At 43.0% G+C, this 22,810-nt stretch overlaps 1 protein-coding gene across 1 annotated transcript in view; it reads right to left on the bottom strand.

The window, feature by feature from the left end:
* The window catches only part of LOC139383971 (leucine zipper protein 1-like), a 74,322-nt gene that overhangs the window by 13,858 nt on the left and 37,654 nt on the right, over window positions 1-22,810 (bottom strand). Inside the window, exon 3 of the mRNA XM_071128596.1 lies at window positions 3,970-7,232. Coding sequence (XP_070984697.1) covers window positions 3,970-6,993 — 3,024 coding nt within the window. The 5' untranslated portion in view covers window positions 6,994-7,232. The remainder of the gene's footprint in view (window positions 1-3,969; window positions 7,233-22,810) is intronic.

Genomic DNA, 22,810 nt, shown 5'->3' with positions numbered 1-22,810 from the left:
CCTTGAACTTTGCGACCTTTTGCCACATTTCAGGCTTCAAACATAAAGATATAAAACTGTATTTTTTTGTGAAGAATCAACAACAAGTGGGACACAATCATGAAGTGGAACGACATTTATTGGATATTTCAAACTTTTTTAACAAATCAAAAACTGAAAAATTGGGCGTGCAAAATTATTCAGCCCCCTTAAGTTAATACTTTGTAGCGCCACCTTTTGCTGCGATTACAGCTGTAAGTCGCTTGGGGTATGTCTCTATCAGTTTTGCACATCGAGAGACTGACATTTTTTCCCATTCCTCCTTGCAAAACAGCTCGAGCTCAGTGAGGTTGGATGGAGAGCATTTGTGAACAGTAGTTTTCAGTTCTTTCCACAGATTCTCGATTGGATTCAGGTCTGGGCTTTGACTTGGCCATTCTAACACCTGGATAGGTTTATTTTTGAACCATTCCATTGTAGATTTTGCTTTATGTTTTGGATCATTGTCTTGTTGGAAGACAAATCTCTGTCCCAGTCTCAGGTCTTTTGCAGACTCCATCAGGTTTTCTTCCAGAATGGTCCTGTATTTGGCTCCATCCATCTTCCCATCAATTTTAACCATCTTCCCTGTCCCTGCTGAAGAAAAGCAGGCCCAAACCATGATGCTGCCACCACCATGTTTGACAGTGGGGATGGTGTGTTCAGCTGTGTTGCTTTTACGCCAAACATAACGTTTTGCATTGTTGCCAAAAAGTGTCATTTTGGTTTCATCTGACCAGAGCACCTTCTTCCACATGTTTGGTGTGTCTCCCAGGTGGCTTGTGGCAAACTTTAAACGACACTTTTTATGGATATCTTTAAGAAATGGCTTTCTTCTTGCCACTCTTCCATAAAGGCCAGATTTGTGCAATATACGACTGATTGTTGTCCTATGGACAGAGTCTCCCACCTCAGCTGTAGATCTCTGCAGTTCATCCAGAGTGATCATGGGCCTCTTGGCTGCATCTCTGATCAGTCTTCTCCTTGTATGAGCTGAAAGTTTAGAGGGACGGCCAGTTCTTGGTAGATTTGCAGTGGTCTGATACTCCTTCCATTTCAATATTATCGCTTGCACAGTGCTCCTTGGGATGTTTAAAGCTTGGGAAATATTTTTGTATCCAAATCCGGCTTTAAACTTCTTCACAACAGTATCTCGGACCTGCCTGGTGTGTTCCTTGTTCTTCATGATGCTCTCTGCGCTTTTAACGGACCTCTGAGACTATCACAGTGCAGGTGCATTTATACGGAGACATGATTACACACAGGTGGATTGTATTTATCATCATTAGTCATTTAGGTCAACATTGGATCATTCAGAGATCCTCACTGAACTTCTGGAGAGAGTTTGCTGCACTGAAAGTAAAGGGGCTGAATAATTTTGCACGCCCAATTTTTCAGTTTTTGATTTGTTAAAAAAGTTTGAAATATCCAATAAATGTCGTTCCACTTCATGATTGTGTCCCACTTGTTGTTGATTCTTCACAAAAAAATACAGTTTTATATCTTTATGTTTGAAGCCTGAAATGTGGCAAAAGGTCGCAAAGTTCAAGGGGGCCGAATACTTTCGCAAGGCACTGTGTATATATATATATATATATATATATATATATATATATATATATATATATATATATATATATATATATATAAATAAAAATATAAATAAAAAATAAAAATAAAAATAGGCAGATTAAAAGGTATCAGCTTTTTTTGGTCCTCCAATAATTGGTATCGGTGTTGAAAAATCATAAACTGTCGACCTCTACTCTGAACAGTTGATGTTGTTGATGTTGAGATGTGTCTGTTACTTGAACTCTGTGAAGCATTTATTTGGTCTGCAATTTCTGAGCCTGGGAACTCAAATGACCTTATCCTCTGCAGCAGAGGTAACTCTGGGTCTTCCATTCCTGTGGTGGTCCTCATGAGAGCCAATTTCATCATAGTGCTTGATGGTTTTTGCAACTGCACTTTAACTTTAAATTCTTTAAATTTTCCGTATTGACTGACCTTCATGTCTTAAAGATATGATGGGCTGTCGTTCCTCTTTGCTTATTTGAGCTGTTCTTTCCATAATATGGACTTGGTCATTTACCAAAGAGCTATCTTCTGTATACCACCCCTACCTTGTCACAACACAACTGAATGGCTCAAACGCATTAAGGAGGAAAGAAATTCCACAAATTAACTTTTAAGAAGGCACACCTCTTAATTGAAATGTATTCCAGGTGACTACCTCATGGAGCTGGTTGAGAGAATGGCAAGAGTGTGCAAAGCTGTTATCAAGGGAAATGGTGGCTATTTGAAGAATCTCAAATATAAAATATATTTTGATTTGTTTAACACTTTTTTGGTTACTACATGATTCCATATGCGTTATTTCATAGTTTTGATGTCTTAGTTTCCTATTATTCTACAATGTAGAAAAGAGTCAAAATAAAGAAAAACCCTTGAATGAGTATGTGTTCTAAAACCTTTGACCGGTAGTGTATATATATTATTCAATTAGCATTTAAAATGCCCTTTCCATCCCTATTATGGGGTTATTTTCTATTTATGGATCCATATTTGATGGAAACCCACCACTGGTGTGCATGGCCAAAGAGCTCTATTTTCATGTCATCTAACCATAGCACCGGTTCCAACCCAAGTGCCAATGCCATTTCAAACTCCAGGCTTTTACATTTGTTGGATTATATGAAAATGGCAGGATAGTCGAAAACAGACGCCGATTTTTTCTCAGTTCATCACCATCAGGCTCAACCCCTTAGAAGTTCCCCCTACATTGTGGGCTTCAAAGCGCAAGCAAAGCAGCGATAGTAATTTAAAAAAGGAAGTACGCATCTTATAAATAGTTTTCACATATAAAATTTATATGCCTGAACTCCGAATCAATTTGGCTTCGCAAAAATAATATGGTTAGGTATGGTTAGGGTGATTGGCGATATTCGCAATCTAATACAACTGTCACAGGCTCGCTCCCTCATGGTTTCGACTAGCTTTCCACAGATTCCAGAGGCACAAAGTAAAAAAAAAAATTAAGAACAAAACGCTTTTTGGTCTTTAAGGTTAGGCATAAGGTGTGGTTAGGTTTAAAATCTGATTTTCAGAAGAGATATTGTAGAAATACACACGGTTTATGACTTTGTGGCTGTGTTAACTAGTGACCACCCTCTCCCGCCTTGATTTAGAGCCACACCTGATTTGTTTGATTTACTCAGAATTTGAATTGATTAGCATACCACTCAGTAAATCCACAACCCCTAACTTCCAAATAGTCCCAAACTGTTACTAGGCTCTATGCACCTGCAATTCAATCCCGGGGACGAGGTTAAGATCCCTCCCAATCTCATAAAACATTTTAGAAAAAAGATCAGTGCCTTTCCCTCGCAAGGTGAAGTATTGAAAAGGTATTGAAAACAGGGGTGCCACTTTTTTTGGGGAAAAAAATGCATTACTTTATTTTCATTTAATTATTTCACTATTCGAATATCATTTAGAAAAATAGTTGAGCATATAAATATAGCTCAGTATTTGTAATATTTACTTTATACTGAGCACCACTTCAAGGACATTTGTATCATATTAATAGAGCCAAATACAGTATCCCTGTACATTTCCTTGTCAAGACTCAATGACCAGATTTGCAACAGGCTTAAGAACTATTGTAAGCAGATGGTATAAGAACAGTAGCTTCTGTTGAGTATTTTTTCCATTCTTCAAAAGACTAAACATCCTGAGTATGTATTATTTGCCAAATGCTGGCAACAATCTGCTGTTCACCTTTAATCTGAAATTAAACAAATTGTGTTTTGTTTGAGTCAGATTAGTGAAGTGACAGAAATTTAAAAACACTGAGCATAATTATTTCCTCATGTTTGATACTAAATTGTGGGGCCTCCACAAGGTCTGCTAATACTTTTCAAAGACAGTTTGTACAGAAGTTAAACTCACCATGGGTTGTGTCTGCCGGGGTGTGAGCTCCTGAGAACTGACAGGCTCGTGGGGGATACTCCTCTGCATAACTCCCTCAGTTGGTGACAGAGAGCTCTTGCTCCGGCGCACCGGCTCTGCAATGTCCCTGGTGGTCACCACACTGTTCTTAATCCTGCGCATGTACAGCTCTGCTGGCGATGGCTTGGCTGCCCGTGATGTAGAGGCCCCCGTGGCATTAACCTTCTCCTCCTTGTCCAGGACAGTGGTGGCTCGGTACGCCCTCCACGTGGTGGCCGACTCTAACTCATCTTCAGAACCCACCCCTTCCAGCCTGGCTCCCTGGCCAGGCTCGTCCACAGATGCCGCCCCCCTGTTCCTCCAGGTGCTCCGCACAGTCAGGTTTCTCATCTCTGGGAGACCGTCGTCCTGGGAGGAGTGGTGGCTGTGGTGTCTCCTCCAGCTGGTGACGGTGGTAGTGCTGCTACTGCTGCTCTCGAAACCTGACTCTGTGTCGTTGTTGAAGTCTGAGATGGTCTCCGGTGACTGGAGGCTGAAGCTGCTTCGGGGGCGTAGGTGCGTCTCCGCACGGGCCATCCCTAGCACCCCTGGTTGATCTGTTTCGTCCGGGCCATCTATGGATGGCCGGAGGGTGATCTCACTCTTGGGAATGGAGATCTCATAGGGGATAGAGATGTTCCCCCTGTGCTCACTGGGCCCGATGACAATGTTGCTAGTGGACGTGTGGCGTTCCTTGACTGGTGGTTCGCTGGATACACTGCTGCTGCGGCTGCTGGTCCTGGAAGAGCTGGGATCGTTGGGGTAGATAGTGATGCTGCTGGTCATCTTGTTGGTGGTCAGGACAGGTTTCGTGGAGATTTTGGGCTTGCCATTGGAGGTCAAGAACTCTGCCCCGACTCCGGATATCATAACTTCCTTCCTATCAATCTCCACAATGGCCGGCTTGATGACTGCCTTTGACCTCAGGGCCTCCCGTGGGCTGCAGACCCTGCGGACCTCCATCCCTGCTGGGGTGTGAGTGGGCTCCAGATATCCTCCTTCAGCCATCAACAGCCTGTTCTGCTCCTCGTCAATCGAGCTCCTGGTGGAGGAACCCTCTGACTGAGAGTCTTGTAGGCGAGAGTATCTAGAGTACTTCGGAGGGTTGGAGGTTCTGCTACTCAGTGCTGCCACCTCAGACACAGGCTCTGGTTCTGAGGGCCTGGACCCAGTGGATTCAGTCTCAGAGGCTGAAGAGTGACCCTCAGAGCCATGATCACTGACCAGCGGGGACACATGGGACTTGTAGGCAGTGTACGACCCATTGGCCTGTGAGAGGTTTGACACTGGAGGAGCCTCTTGAACCAGGTCGACAGACACCAGGTCAGACGCAGAAGCATCCTTTTCAGGAGGGGAGACTGTGTTGGTCTTGCTTGAGCTTTCAGGCACCACAACAGAATTGTTTGACTCACTGTCACAACCAACATTCAATCTAGAAAACTTATCCACTTGGCTCTTTTTGCTTTCACTCTCACTTGGCTTCTGAGATGTCTTCCATGGCTTCTGGTCATTAGCTGCTGGAGGGTAGCGATTAAGAACCGAGACCTTCTTGCTGTCACTCAAAGACGCGCTAACAGGAGTATGGGCTCCTCCCCTTGTTGTTTTGTCCTCCACCCTTCTACCTATTTCTTTCACTACATTGTCAGAGGCAGTTGAGGATCCAGTCTTTGGTGTCCTCCTGCTCTTGTGTGAAGGACTGAGTGCCCTCCTGACAGACTTCGGAGAAATTTCCTCAGAGTTGCTCAGCTCTTTGCTCCTCAGCTTGGTCTCCCTCTTGTGCTGCGGGGACAGCTCTCTGCTCTTGTACTTGGGGGCGGCTGGCTCTGCAGCTGCAGCACTCCTGTACTTAGGCTTGTCCTTCCTGAACCCACCCCGGACATTGATCTCTTCATTTTCTGCCTTGCCATTCTCAAGGACCTTTGCTGGACTGCTAAGCCCTCCATTGCCGTGACTGCACAGCTGCATTCTAAGCTGCTCCACCTGATCGTTGAGGGCTCGGCTGCGGGACCTCTCCTGTTGGAACTTCTCCTGCAGCTCTCCGCTCTTTGACTCTGTGTTCTTGAGATCCTCCTCCACTAGTTCCAGTTGCTTCAGCCGGTTCTTCAGCCTCTCAACTTCCTGGGTGAGTTCCTTGACTTTGTTGTCTTCCTGGCCATCAAGGCTGTTCTTCTCGTTTTCTGACTTATTCCTTAGCCCAACGTCATCGCCCAGTTTCAGGTAGTCCACGCTCTTCTTGCGCCCAAGCTTGCTAGTCAGGCCAGATGAGAGGTCATCTTCAATGCGGAGGTCCCTCAAGTCTGTGCGGCTGGGATCTGCTCGGCCGATCCTGTTCTTCTGACAATCCAGCTTTTCGGTCAGTTTTAGTATAAGCTTCTCATCCTCCCTTTGCTTCTCCAGGAGCCTCTTCCTCTCACTCACAAAAGTCTGAGTGAGGCCCTTGAGCTGCTCCAGCTCCCCTGCCAGAAACTTCTCAGCCCGGTCCAGCCTTACCTCTGATGCATCCACTTCCATCATACGGGCCTTGAGGGCCTCAAGCTCAGAGGAGAGCTTCCGGGTCAGGTTCTTCTCTTCATTGAGATTGAGGCAGAGCTGGCTGCAGTCTGACTTGCTCTTGCCGAAGGCCTCTTCCAACTTCTCCAACTCAGCCATCCTCCTCTGCAGGCGCTCAATCTCAGACTTTAGGTCCTTGGTCAAGCTCTCCTCCTCCTCCAGTTTCTCCCTCACTGTGCGGCAGAGATCCTCTGCCTTGCACACCTCCTCGTCTTTGCCTTCAATCCTCAGCAGCCGCTTGCGCAGGGCCTCTACATCGCCCAGCATGGAGGAGTTGCTGCCCTCTGCCTGGATGATCTTGTCCTGCAGATCCAGCAGCTCATCTTCAGACTTCTGGAGCTTGTTGGTGGCCTCCTCAAGCTCATCCAGCCGTCGTCCCAGGCTTTGCAGCTTGTGCCGCAGGTGGCGATTCGTTATGTCTTTGTTTTCAGACATCACAGATATTATTGCTGTTGTCTTCTATATGGAAAGGGGAAATTATTTTACTACTTTTTGGGAGGTCCACATTTGTGTGGCAGTCCTTCTCTGGTTAAAATTATGAGTCACAAGTCCGTAATGTTGAGTTATGTTCAGTCCCTTTCTCCTCTCCACACAATGTCTTCTCCCTTTTTCTTTGGTTGGTTCTTATTCCTTCAACTCCCCTCAGCTTGATGGTCAACATGGGTGTCTATCACCTGAAAGAACAAAATAACAGAGTTGCAACAAAATTAGAAATGATTACTGACTGACCTCAAAGTGATTCTGAGGATCAGCAAACATTTCAGTAACTGTTGAGAACACATAAGGACCGAGAAGATGGTGAAAGAGTGTAGTCCACAGAGAGCGAGAAATTGTTTGACTGTACTTGATTGCACCGTGTAGCAGACCTGCACACTCAGCATATGATTTCACAGTTCCGCCTGATTACTGCAACACAAACCATGAGAAGAGCTGGGCTGGCCCAAACACACCCAGCAATGCAAAGGGCTGGGGCAAATGGGTGGGGAAAAAAAAGAGGACCAGCGTAATTCAGCACGTACACAAGTGCTCATACATAGTAAATGCACACGGTAACCTAGGCAGATGATTAAGATCACTACAACCAAAATGAAATGCTATGACAGCAATTCTACGAAGACACCTTTTACCTTGCCTCGTCGTATGGCCACTGGAGACTGGAGGGTAGCATTCAAAAGAACGCTACTCCCCCCCCCTTCTTGCCTCCTGCAGCCTCTGCCAACGTCCCAGCATTGATTTCTCTGCCGTTCTGCTGACAGCAGTATATCCAAATGACAAGCTTCCACTCACATGGCTGTCACCATGGCAACAAGCATAGGGCATTGCTACACACCACTCATGATCAGGACCTTGGAGAGATACACTGAGTGTACAAAACATGAGGAACATGCTCTTCCATGACATATTGACCAGGTAAAAACTGTGATCCCTTATTGATGACACCTGTTAAATCCACTTCAATAAGTGTAGATGAAGGGGAGGAGACATGTTAAAGAAGGATATGTAAGCCCTGAGACATGAGTTGTGTATGTGTGCCATTCAGAGGGTGAAAGGGCAAGACAAAATATTTAAGTGCGTTTGAACAGGGTATGGTGGTAGGTGCCAGGCACTCTGGTTTGAGTGTGTTAAGAATTGCAGCTGCTGGGGTTTTCACGCTCAACAGTTTTGCCATATTATCAATAATATTCCATCACCCAATGAGACAACAGTGGGAAGCATTGGAGTCAACACGGGCCAGCATAATTGGAACGCTTTCGTCACCTTGTGGAGCATGCCCTGACGAATTGAACTGTTCTGGGGGCAAAAGGGGGTGCAACTCAATATTAGGAAGGTGTTCCTAATGTTTTGTGCACTCAGTGTATACAGTGCCTTCAGAAAGTATTCACACCTAGGGTTGTGCTGGTCATGAAATTTGGTCAGCCAGTGATAATAATAACTTCCGGTCTCACAGTAATTTACCATTAATTAACATAAACACATTTAGCATCTCCTGGCTATCACACACAGCCTGATGCAGAACTTTGGAACATTTTCATGTTAAAAAGTCTAATAAATCCATGCAATATAGCCTACACTAGTGTTGGTCGACTAGGTTTGGCCTTTGTCCTAACAATTTTATCAGCTAATAGTCGACGGGCCAGATCATAATTATTATATAATATTACCACAATTAATTGGCCTACTACACTACAAATTGAACAACATTTAACGCATATGATTAGTACATAATACATTCAGTGACAATAACATAATAAATTCGATCTGATTAAGCTCATAAAATCACCATGTCTCTATTCAATGATTATTTTTGTCTATTTCTAAGTGAGTTGATTGGTGGGGAAAAAAAACAGGTCTACGTAGCCTACACTACTTTTTCCAACGTCAACATTCTTTCAAAACAATTAGCTGGATAGCAAGAGAAAATGTCGCTCTCAAAAACTATCAAAAGAAAGGCGGAAAATGAAAATGTAAGTTTCAGGGAAGAACGTACAGAGAGATATGCATTCATCTTACCATTTTTTCCCAATGCCAAGCAAGTGTGTCGTATTTGCAATGATTATGTTGCTGTTAGCAAATGATTACATCTCAGACGTCATTCTGAGTCGAAGCATGGAATTTCAAAGTGGCCTTCCCGTCCCAGACAGAGGCCCAACACAGAAACATTGAAGCCTTAACTGCAAGCTACACACACACACACACCTTTTTTGGCTGACATATTCTGTCACTTAAACAGGTTAAATATGTAGTTACAAGGAAGAGGGAAAACTGTTGTGGACATGGTGGAGAAGCTTGAGTCATTCGATTTGGAAACGACAGGCGGAGGGTCCAGGCCGCAGCATTGTCACGGAGGTGGAAGATTTTCATCAAGCAGCTGACAACTTCTCCACCAGATTTGAAGACGACATCATGCCAAAAGATAGTGTTTGTATGTGATCCTCTCAGTCCACCCAGGTGGAGAATTCTCCTCCCTTGCTAAGAAAACGATACCCTCGCTGAAAGAGGCCGCAATTCAAACTGAAATGATTTAATTCCAGACATCGAGCCAAATCAGGGAATACACTCAGGAGTGCTTGTGTGTGTTTTGGGTGGCATGCTCAGAGAAGTACAGCATAGTAAAGAAATGTGCATTTTATGTGCTAACAATGTTTGGATCGACTTACATCTCTGCGAGTCCTCATTTTCCTCTATGAACACAATATAGACTCACAACAGGAACCGGCTTTCACAAGTCAATCGAGGTCAAAATCACATCCATCTTACCCGACATCCACAAGATTGTGACCGAGGGAAAACACAACTTTTCCCATTGAGTGAGTAAGTAACTTAGCGGCCTATATGACTGTATTTAGTCAATACTAACATTATTGTGAGTGCTTATCTAGGAATATTTAGATCTCAATCTGACAGTATTTTCTGTTTATTATGTATGCTACAGTTTTGGCCAGTTACAAATTGTAAGTAGGCCTATTTTAAAAAAAGCCCACTTCTATTAGGCTATATCTTTTTGTGAAAGATTCTGTTAAGCCTCATAGTCTAAGCCTACCTCAGCCAGTTAAGTTATTTTATATAGGCATAAGCCCTCTTGTTGTTTGTAAAGTCAAATTACAATGAAGATTGTTGAAATGAATTACATGACTGGTGTAGTTTTTCTCCATATGTTGCTGGGCAACACTGATATAACAAGTCAGCTATATTTTCAGCACCAGGCGCTGTTCACCTATTGATTGCGCTGCGGTTCCAGCTTTACGTTTCAGCAGCACCACAAAATGTTCCGCTGCCTGCTTTATTAGTTGACTCCTGCATTCTCTCTCCTCATGAAGCAAGTTCAAATGTAACCTTTGCATTGTTTAGGTACTTCCTTCTTGGGACAATGCATTTGGGGCCGGAAAAAAATATTAATAATTAAATTTGGGGGGCTGTCAGGGGCCAAATAATATTTCTGGCCTACACCATCACAATAAATCCATTAGTTATTTAAACAGGCCTAAGGAAACATGATATGAAGAAAATTTAACCTATTTCAGAAGAACAGAAGAGCATACTCAGTTGTCCTGATGTTAGGCCCGGATCTGGCAATGCCATATGGCTGTGGGCTTCACTAGTTCATTTAGAAGGTAAGACTGGCTTAGAATTCCGTGGCATTATTTTATAGCATGAAGAATATAATTGAACATAGCTCAATAAAATATAAAGGATATTTTCTCCAAACTATTTGAGGAAGTGCGCACATGCGGCTATTCTGTGTTGAGCGGTTAACAAAGAAACAAGTACTCCTATATGCTTCATTTAGTTATTCGGAAATTATTCAGACCCCTTGACTTTTTCCACAATTTGCTACGTTACAGCCTTATTCTAAAATTGATTAAATCGTTTTTTCGTCATCAATCTACACACAATACCCCATAATGACAAAGCAAAAACAGGTTTAGAATTTTTTGCAAATTTATTAAAAAAACAAACACAGATTACATTTACATAAGCATTCAGACCCTTTACTCAGTAATTTGTTGAAGCACCTTTGGCAGCGATTACAGTCTCGGGTCTTCTTGGGTATGACGCTACAAGCTTGGCATGCCTGTATTTGGGGAGTTTCTCCCATCCTTCTCTGCAGATCCTCTCAAGCTCTGTCAGGTTGGATGGGGAGCGTCACTGCACAGCTATTTTCAGGTGTCCCCAGAGATGATTGAACAGGTTCAAGTCCAGGCTCTGGCTGGGCCACTCAAGGACATTGAGACTTATCTGGAAGCCACTACTGCGTTGTCTTGGCTGTATACTTAGGTTTGTTGTCCTGTTGGAAGATTAACATTTGTCCTAGTCTGAGGTCCCGAGTGTTCTGGAGCAGGTTTTCATCTAGGATCTCTCTGTACTTTGCTCTGTTCATCTTTCCCTCGATACTGACTAGTCTCCCAGTCCCTGCCGCTGAAAAACATCCCCACAGCATGATGCTGTCACCACCATGCTTCACCATAGGGATGGTGCGAGGTTTCCTCCAGACGTGACAGTTGGTATTCAGGCCAAAGAGTTCAATCTTGGTTTCTTCAGACCAGAGAATGTTTCTCATGGTCAGAGGCCTTTGGGTGCCTTTTGGCAAACTCCAAGCAGGCTGTCATGGCCCTTTTACTGAAGAGTGGCTTCCGTCTGGCCACTCTACCATAAAGGCCTGATTGGTGGAGTGCTTCAGAGATGGTTGTCCCTCTGGAGCTCTGTCAGAGTGACCATTGGGTTCTTGGTCACCTCGCTGACAGCCCTATTCACACAGAAATGTCTGAAGTCAGTAAGTATTCAACCAATTTGTTATGGCCAGCTTAAATTTGTTCCAGAGTAAAAATTTGCATATTAAGACACAAGTTGCATGGACTCTGTGTGCAATATTAGTGTTTAACAGGGCCCAAAATGTAATTTTTGCCCCACCAGCCAATCTGTTTTTATCACCAGCCAAAATATTTGTACGCCATAATAACATTTAAAAAAAACTGATGACCATGCTTTGTAATGTTTCTAAAACAAGAAATGTATTCGTAAGAAGCAAATGTGGTAGGTTGCTCAATATCATTTCAGACCGAGTCTTAACCAAAATATCAGACAGAATTTTCAGCCGCCCCTTTAAGGGTGGGAGGCTACCGTGGTAACGGAGCCACTTGAGCCATGTCACTGTCTGTGAGATTTGGGATGTGACTAGTAGTAGACCGCGTTTATTCGTTATCAGTTGAAGCAGCAGATTCAAAATAACATTGAAAAACAACAGAGCTTATGTCTGAGTGTTGGAGTGTGCCCGTGGCTATCCGTAAATTAAGAAAATGGTGCCGTCTGATTTGCTTAATAATTATTTATAATTTAACAATTACATTTACTTTTGATACTTAAATACATTTAAAACTCAATTATTTTACTCAAGTATTATTTTACTGGGTGACTCACTTTTACTTCAGTCATTTTCTATTAAAAAGGTATCTTTACTTTTACTCAACTATGACAATTGGATACTTTTTCCACCACTGCTTTTGACTCACAAATCCGAATGTAATGCTTGCACTGTAGAGCCCTACAAATAGACCACCCGCCAATGTGGCTGGTGAAGTTGACATATTTACCCGCCAATAGCTACATCTACCTGCATTTTGCAGGTGTTCAATTTATCCCCTGGCGTTGAACATAACTTTTGAATGACTACCTATCTCTGTACCCCACACATACAATTATCTAAGTTCCCCCAGTTGAGCAGTGAATTTCAAACACAGATTCAACCACAAAGACCAGGGAGGTTTTCCAATGCCTTGCAAAGATGGGCACTTGTTGGTAGGTGGGTAAAAATAAAAAGATATTGAATATCCCTTTGAAGCATGGTGGCAAATGTTGCAAAGCAATACACTTTTTGTCCTGAATTTAAAGTGATGTGTTTGGGGCAAATCCAATATATTACTGAGTACCACAACCCAAATGTTCAAGCATACTGGTTGCTGCATCATGTTATGGGTATGCTTGGACTGATGAGTTTTTCTGGTATAAGAAAAGAAACGGAATAGAGCTAAGCACAGGCAACATCCTAGAGGAAAACCTGGTTCGGTCTGCTTTCCATCAGACACTGGGAGATGAATTCATCATTCAGCAGGACAATAACATAAGACACAAGGCCAAATCTACACTGGAGTTGCTTAACAAGAAGACAGTTAATGTTCCTGACTGGCCGAGTTACAGTTCTGACTTAAATCTGCTTGAAAATCTATGGCAAGACCGGAAAATGGTTGTCCAGCAATTAACAACAACGAATTTGAACGAGCTTGCAGAATTTTGCAAAACATAAATTGGCAAATGTTGCAGGTGTTGAAAGCTCATAGAGACTTACCCAGTAAGACTCGCCCCAGTAATCACTGCCAAAGGTGATTCTAACATGTACTGACTAAATACTTATGTAATCAGAGCCAGTTTTATTTTTCATAAGCAGTACCAGTCAAAAGTTTGGACACCTACTCTTTCCAGGGATTTTCTTTGTTTTCTATTATTTTCTACATTCTAGAATATTAATGATGACATCAAAACTATGAACTAACACATATGAAATCATGTAGTAAGCAAAAAAATGTAAGATTCTTCAAAGTAGCCACCCTTTGCCTTGATGACAGCTTTGCACACTCTTGGCATTCTGTCAACCAGCTTCATGAGGTAGTCACCTGGAATGCAGTTCAATTAACAGGTGTGCCTTCTTAAAAGTTAATTTGTGGAATTTCTTTCCTTCCTCATGCGTTTGAGCCATTTAGTGGTGTTGTCACAAGCCATAGTCGGTAAAAGACCAAGTCCAAGAAGATTTCAAATAAGCAAATAGAAACAGTCCATCATTACTTTAAAGACATAAAGGTCAGTCAATCTGAAAACTTACAAGAATTTGCAAAGTTTCTTCAAGTGCAGTTGAAAAAACCATCAAGGGCTACGGAGAAACTGGCTCTCATGAGGACCGCCAAAGGAAAGGAAGACCCAGAGTTAACTCTAATGAACTTGTCCTCTGCAGCAGATGTATCAACCCCAGAAAACAGGCAATAAACTGCACCTCAGATTGCAGCCCAAATACATGCTTCAGAGTTCAAGTAACAGACAACTCAACATCAACTGTTCAGAGGAGACTGAAGACCTGATTCACGCATGGTTGATTCCAACCCGTGTGTCTTTGTAAGAGGTGAACAGATTACCTCTGCATGTGTGGATCCCACCGTGAAGCATGGATGTGGTGGTGTAATGGATGTGGTGGTGTAATGGTGCTTTGGTGCTTTGCTGGTGACATTGTGATTTATTTAGAATTCAAGGCACTCTTAACCAGCTTGGCTACCACAGCATTCTGCAACGATACGTCATCCCATCTGGTTTGCGCTTAGTGGTACATAATTTGTTTTGCAACATGACAATGACCCAACACACCTCCAGGCTGTGTAAGTGCTATTTGACCAAGTAGGAGAGTGATGGAGTGCTGCATTAGATGACCTTGCCTCCACAATCACCCGACCTCAACCTAATTGAGATGGTTTGGGATGAGTTGAACCGCAGAGTGAAGCAAAAGCAGCCAATAAATGCTTAGCATATGTGGGAACTCCTTCAAGACTGTTGGAAAAGTATTCCAGGTGACTACCTCATGAAGCTGGTTGAGAGAATGCCAAGAGTGTGCAACACTTTTCTGGTTACAACATGATTCCATGTGTTATTTCATTGTTTTGATGTCTTCACTATTATTCTACAATGTAGAAAATAGCAAACAAAATTAAGAGTAGTGTGTCCAAACTTGACTGTTAGTGTTTTTTTAATGTTTTTTTTCTTACAAATGTTTGAATTCTTCTACTATCACAGTTTTTTGTAGACCGTTGATAGAAAATAATTAAATCCATTTTAATCCCACTTAGTAACAACAAAATGTGGGAAAAGTCCAGGGGTGTGAATACTTCCTGAAGGCACTGTACAAGCTTTACAACTGCACGTCATGAATGCCTGGCGGGAAAAGGCAGTCCATATTTCGGTCAGACCAGGAATATCAGCAGGCTTTTGTATTGCATGTTAAAACTTTAAAATGGGGAGTTTAGTCTTCAACCTATTACCACAACACTGTTTTTATTAAATAATCCACGTGACACCTATACAAAGCTACTAAACAGGTATCTGGCAACCCCCTTGTGGGCTGCCTCTCTGATGATGAGAACATGGGACATTAACACAGAGAGTCAGCCTGTCAGCATGTTTCCTATGAAATCGCTGGTGCTTTCCTCTCATGCATGATTCAGGTCCTGGTCTACAACCATCTCCACCCTCCTCCATACCTTTCCTTCTGGCCCCCCTCCTCCACATTCAATGATCGTCACTTCTAAAAGCACAGCAGTTTCTAGCAGTGAGATAGCCAGAAGACGGAAAGGGGCCGAACTTGGGAGTACAGAAAAATGACTACTAAAGGGATTGATTTTCTGAATCACCAACGTCAATGACCAACAAACTAGTCATCAAAGTATAATAATCCTAAATCTTGTGTCTGTGTGTATGAGTAACACACTTAAGCCTACTTGAATCCTTCCAACTGTCTTTTGAATGTTGGTCTATTGTATTCCAATGGGTAAAACTGTTAAACTGTTATTAGGGCCTGTTTCAACAGAGCCCATTTCTTTTTTAAATCTCTTTTCATTTTTGTGTATTGCCCCAACCACTCTGCCCACAATTCATTAAAATGCCTTGTTCAACATGAATCAAGTGAATTTCCAGGGAGCATAAACATGGCAGTGATTATTTCATAAAACATCACATTTTAAAATCAAAGAGATTCGCTAAAGCAGTTGAATTATTCTCCTCTTTCATGAGGTCTGGTGGTTTTGTAATCTTTTAGGGATTGTTGGGAGTCTATTATTGTCAATTGAAAATAATGCAGAATGTATTTGCCGTGGTTCCCAGAACTGCCTGTCCAGTCCTAGGCCAAAACACCTTTCGATTCTTATTATTATTTTTTACTGTTTCGTGTAACATCATTCAGATGTTGCCTGTTTAGTCTGGTATTCACGTATGCCATTCCCTCTTGAGTGTGTCTCATAAAGTCAAGTCTCTTGGGTCAGAACAGCTGAAAGTGCTCTGATCTCGGGCCAGGCCTGGTCCAAATGGCCCCGGTGGGCTGGACTCCCGTCTTGGCAGTCGCCCCCATATTGCTGTGCCAGGTCGGTCCCAGCCTCCCCACTCTCAGACACGCACGCCAACCGCGCCAGCTAAACGCTTTTAAGAACCAGCAGTGCGTGCAAAGCGACTCTGGCAAGGCAGCATCTGCCAAGGCAATCAACATACCTGCGCTTATCGGAGCTATGGCCTCATTAGCTGCATTCATGCCAGCCTAACGGAGGGGGCAAAGGAATGAGAGTCTGGCACACAATGTGAAGCGACAAGACTGCACACTTGGGTGCCCACGAGGAACGAGAGGAGGTACACCCTTTCATTTTTTGGCTTCTCTAGACGCCCAACCTGCCACACCGTGCCGAATGCCAAACATTTTGAATGATTAGGCGATGTGGTCACAAGATTTGTCTTCATTATTATCGAACACCGGCAAAGGTGTGGAGTTGATTGGGCAAGAACAGGTTTGGAAGCAGTTGGGGGTGGGACGAAGGGGGTGCTGCTGAGGCAATTACACCGGCGACCAAATAGAACACGCTGTTTCATTCCTGAGAGAACATTGCTTTGTTCGTCAATTATGAAAAACCTGAAGGGGGAAGCTACAAATGCCCCTGTTTTCCTGAGCACATTCCTCACAACTAGGTCTGTTCATAACCAGCCATAACACTGCAGTTAGAAAAACAAGATACTGAGGGATGGACAGAAAGAGAACACTTACCACTGCCCTCGGAGCTATTGATCGACAGACTGAAGTCATTCTTACTTCTTAAAAACATGTCCCCACCTCGTGTTGCCTCTGTACTGTACTCAACAACAAGGGAAATATTTCAAATAGAACACCTGAACTTTCAGGCTCCCCCTTTTGTTTTAGTCTAATGTAATTGAGGTAAGGGGAAAGGGGGCACTGAGCAACTGCAAAAAGGAAGAGAAAAAGGGCATTCTGGGTCAAATAAAATACAAGCCTTGAAATGCCCTGGTTGAAAGGGGTCCAGGTCAGAGGGTTATATGAGGTGGGACTCAGTAAGGATCGGTACCTACAGAGTGGCAGAGGACAAGATTCACAGCGAACTTGACAAGGAAGAGGCAGCAGAGAGGCGAAGACAAGCCGGAGAGGACAAAAGCGAGGAAACAGGACAAAGGAGATAAAACAAGTGGAAAATAGAAAACACACACACGACCCCCCCCAAAAAAAATGGAGGAGCAAGACAGTGTCATAAAGACAAGGAAAAGGACAGAGAGAAAGTGAGGAGTAGAAAGATAGAAAAGAGTGAGGTAGGGGTCAGATCGTGTACTGGTGCCAACAACACCAAAGCGTTTTGGAAGTGAAAGCGCTCCCAGTCACTGGAGAAGCGAAGTGAGCCGCTGTTCTGTGCTGCACCAAGGTTACAATCATGCACCATATCATTAGGGCCTTAGCCACTCTCTTCCTGCCTGCAGCTCCCAGTACATTCTGTTCCCTCCATGAAAGAGGGAGGGAGAGAAAAAAAATAAAAAATATAGAGAACTTTCCCTTGCACTTGACTTTACTTTGGAAGTCTAGCCTTGGGTTCATGTTCCTCAAACATTTGTTAATAACCGACGGCTCGGTGCCCGTAGCCAATGACAATGGCCTCAACCTCATCTTCACATGGTCGGTCTGTCTGTGTGTGTCTGTTTGTGGTGTGATAGTAGCTAAGACACCGAGGCCTGGAAGTATGGGACTCTTGGCTGTCCCCAGCTACGCTGCTGGATACTGGCAGGCCAGTGAAAGCAACAAGATGGTTGAAACCTGATGCTTGTGCTGCATTTTTTTGTTCTTCCAAGAAAGAGAAAACCATCCCATAATGTTCGGTTTGTCGTTTCTTGTGCTGTCGTGTCTCTTTTTTCTTGCAGTTTAATTTTTTTAAATTTTTAAAATTTTTTAATGAAAGTAAGTTTGATGTTTCAATAGAATTGTGGTTCAGGACTAACTGTTCATGAATTACAACTGAAATGGGACAAAAAAATACATTTGATCTTTTCTCCTCGTGAAATGACTGTATACAGTATGAGTAATGAAATGTCCTCCTTCATAGACAAATAAGAGTTGTTTACGCTCAAGTACATCTGTTTTGACCATAGTGACATGTCGACTAAAGATGATGCCGCTTCTCTGCGAGGACATCAATAACAACTCTTCCGTGTTGCCTGTGCCCTTTCACAAAACAACATACAAACAAAGTAACTACTTTCACATTTTCATAAACCAATGCTGAATAAAATATAAAATAGACAATGGCAAACACACATATTAAACTAATGCCTTCAAGGCTTATTCAATAGTAAATCATTATTTCTTCCCCCCCCAATCTCTTTCCAAATCTCCCATTCAGTGTGTGCGGCATTCTTGAAACGCAACCATTCAATGTAGTCTGGTTTTGGATTTGGAGTCGTTCGAAGTTGTCTGAATACATTGGGGTTTTCTAAGAAGAACAAGCTGGCCTCTTTACTTCAGGTTTTGCTATTCAGGGAGTGTTTTGTTTTGAGTCACAAAGCCGAAACGGCTGTCCTTCCAAAGAAAAGAGGGAAAGGGAGATTATTGGATAAATATTTGCATGGTACCAGAAGGAGAGAAAGAGGCCAGTCTAATCAGAGTAGTTATGCCCAGCACGTGCACTATAATCTGCCTGGGTGTGGGTGACTGTCTCCATGGACCCAGGTGGCCTGTTTTCAACCATCTAGCTCCCTGTGTGCGCGCGCGCGTCCGAATGTCTGCATTGGTCTCAAAAGTGTTTGTGCACATGCACTGATGTGTGTGTGAGTCTGCATGTTTGACTCAGTGTGTGTGTCTGTGAAGAAGAATTTGTCAAATCAAAAGAGAGGTGAGAGCGGGTGACAGAGACACATACTGAGACAGGACAACAACGTTCTGCAGTGGTCTTGTGTTGTTTGACTTAGCTCCTTCAAAGTTCTATTCACTAGACACAAAAACAGTCTGGATTAACACCTTACAAGGTTATAATGATCAAACTGTTTGCCATCATTCCCTTTCCATCTCCTCTTCAATACCACCCCAGCAACCCAGACCTTTTCTGGGTCCCCAATCAACCTGGGTATGCAGCCTCCCTGCTGTGGGTGGTAAGGCCCTGGCACAGATACAACCAGGCCCTGCTTCCACCAGCCAACAGCATATCACTCACAGAGATATGGGCAGGGAGGATAGAGAGTACAGGCGTTCACATGCTTCCCATCCGAAACAGTTTGTGCACATACAATATTACGACATTTTGTGATGTTTTTGTTTGTTTCGGCTGTTCATGTACATGTAACAGTATAACTTTTACCCGGGCGCGAACCAGGGACCCTCTGCACACATCAACAACAGTCACCCACGAAGCATCGTTACCCATCGCTCCACAAAAGCCGCGGCCCTTGCAGAGCAAGGGGAACCACTACTTCAAGGTCTCAAAGCGAGTGAGGTCACCGATTGAAATGCTATTAACGCGCAGCAATGCTAACTAGCTAGCCATTTCACATCCGTTACACAACATTTTTTTCCTGAGGCAAGGCAAAGTTTGGTAGTCGAAGTCTACGCCCCTTCGTGTGTTTTTGGTCAACCGTAAGGATTCTTCAAATTAAATGTTTGAATGACAGAGACAAATTGTTTTCATGCAAATTTTTTCAATTGAGAAATACTGCATCAAACATCTTAGATACAATGTGCCTTCGGAAAGTATTCAGACCCCTTGACTTTTTCCACATTTTGTTATGTTACAGCCTTAATCTAAAATGGATTAAATAAATCCTCCTCGGCAAAAATGTCAAAATGTATTAAAGATTTGAGTCATCAGATTAATTCTGACTATTTTGAGGAAGTATATACTTGCTACGGCGCCTCAAGGGGGACAAACAGTACTATTGCCGCTTTTTTTCTCGTATTTCCAAGCAAAGGTGTTATGGAGTTTGCGAGGCACAGATGTTCACATCACCTAACCGTGTTCTGCTAGGAGCAAAACTAAACTAGCATGCAGAAGCCTTAAAAGCATGAGGTAAGAGAGAAAGTATTGAAAGAAGGCAAAAGAGTAAGATTTTGTCCAAAAACATTTTCCTAACAAACTATTGACGATAACGAGACACCCGGAAAGAAAACAAACTATTACAAATTATCATTTTAGTTGACAAAAAAAGCAACCAGACGAGAATTCCATGTAAGACTAATGGACAGTCAATTTCATATGAAGTTCCTTTTCATCAATGTTGTCCAATCATAAGCATGCAGAATATTTAATGCAATCCTGTCATTGGCCGATAACATCTTACAGTTGTGTGGGCTGCTCCCACACACACAAACTTCAATCACTCGTGCCTCTTTTGAACCGATGTACAGCCAGGACACTTGTATTTGATAATCTTTGCCTTCATATTTCTAATGCTATTTGCTGAATATTAGGAGTACAGTAATACTTAAGGATTTGTTGGAATGCTCAGATCCCCCTTTCAAGGAAATCAATGGTTTTTTACCCCCTTCCAATGCTTACGATGGGGAGAAAAATCAGCTGTAAATTATTTAACCGCTAGCCAAGGCTATATAGTCTACATGGTTAATTAGGACTTACATTGGTTAAAATCTGCCACAATATCAACGATGCCAGCTAAGGTATACACGGGGATAGTCGGTCTAGTTGGACAAGGCTATCTTTGTACACGATGGAAGTTAAAAGGTAAATATTAATTATTTAATCCGCCCCAAAAAATGCAATGAATATGTGACTAAATTAGGGATGTGACAAAGTGAAATTTTTCTTAACATTCAAACTAAATTCATGAAATTCCACAATGCAGAATATGGAGGTCCTATTGTGTATGACCGCTAGGGGGCAATGAAGTTCTATCTACTCCAGTCATAGGCTGAATCGCAAACTGAACACTTGGCTGCTTAGCCCTTTATTGTGTGGCCACTTGCTGTTGATTGACTTAGCTTGTTGTAGAGTGCCTGCTGCTAGCATAGCTTCACTGACAAACACAGATATGGAATTTTAGCTAGCTAGCTAGCTAGCTAGCTAGGGATGTTGGGCACGGCACTGATAAACAGTGTAGCTTGTCACTTATTTACAATAGTTTGACAACTTGCTGATGAAGTTGTAGACATGTTCCCAGCAGTCAGTCTGTACTTCAGCATGTTTCCAAAGCACCAACCACTACATTGTAACGTTGGGTCAGCTAAAAGCACAGTGAAGCAGCAGACTCACAAAGCAGGCGGTTGCCTTTCTCTTCCATTTTTCCAACGATGATGTGCGGAGCGATTTATACCGGTGGCAAATCATTTGAAAGATGCATATTCTCCTACTAACCTTGCAGCATTGTTGCGTTAATTATTTGTTACTTTTTTATTTTTCCATTGATGGTGACCTGTTAGTGGTAGTTTTGTTTTTTTGGTTAGGGATTTAACGTCCTAATTTTGTTTAAGACAAACCCTCGACTGACAACTAAAACTATCTAATAACTAAAACTAATGAAGGAGGAAATTAAATCGAAATGTGAAAACTAAAATATATTTTAAGACTAAATCTAAAATAGCTGCCAAAATTAACACTGAAAGAGAGAGGGATATAAACAGAGTGCAATTTACAACATAAGCCCTGTCAGCTTTCAAGTGAGAGATGGTTCTGGCTCTCCAAAATGTACGACCGGATCAAGGACATGACTTTAAACAGTACCAATATGACTCAGAGCCCCTAGGAGCCTGGCTGGCAGCCGAACAGCAGCAATATTAGCGCATGTCTCCATCAAAAGAAAGCACCAAAACATTTGCCCTTTGCTAGATAGCCCTCTTGCAATAGCAGACCATAGAGGAAGAGATATGGAAATCTGGGGAAGCTCAGGACACAGACAACTTGATCAAGCGGAGAGTGGGTGGACGTGAGTACCACATGAATAGCACTGACACGACTGGCCGCTCCTCCTTTTGGCACACCAGTTGCAGCAGCTTGTGTGCATCTGAGGGCGACTGCGGTTCTTAAGAGCCTTCGTGGTCGCAGTCTCCAATGGGATGTTTTTACTGCTACCTCACGGGGACAGTGATGCAACAATGGCTGCCGTTTCCCCTCATGGCCTCTCAGCTCCCAATCAAAATATTTGTCCCTCCATACTTTAACTACGTCTGGAATGTCGGCCTAAACACTCGAAAAACGAACTGTTCGAGGGAACTGGGCAGCAAAACAAACAGCGACTGGTGTGAGTGGAGCGTCGGCCCTTAAGTGTCATAAACATTGTAAACAGTTAAATAGTGAGTGGGTTAGGACATAGGTACTTATGAAATAGTGGGTTTAATTTGGGATGCATCAAGGGTCTGTGATGGTACCCACTTAAATCTAAATACAAGAGGAGACTTATTTACAGTGCTCGGAGATGACATGGCGCCAGGGTCTCTTGAGCCATTTCCCAACTCTACAACTCCGTGATACAGTCTGGGGTCGAAAGGCCAGTGAACGACACTGACACGGAGACTCCACATGCCTCTTAGGCCCTTGTCCCCAGGTCACATTGGAGTCACAGACAGACATGTTGACTAGGCATCAAGACTGTGTGTGTGTGTGTGTGTGTGTGTGTGTGTGTGTGTGTGTGTATGTGTGTGTGCGTCTTATAGCTTGAGGAACGGCAAGGAGTCGTATACCAG

The sequence above is a fragment of the Oncorhynchus clarkii genome, chromosome 25, assembly GCF_045791955.1.
Source record: "Oncorhynchus clarkii lewisi isolate Uvic-CL-2024 chromosome 25, UVic_Ocla_1.0, whole genome shotgun sequence".
NCBI lineage: Eukaryota > Metazoa > Chordata > Actinopteri > Salmoniformes > Salmonidae > Oncorhynchus > Oncorhynchus clarkii.
Note: the sequence above shows the minus strand (reverse complement) of the source record. Positions and strands in the feature narration are given on the sequence as shown.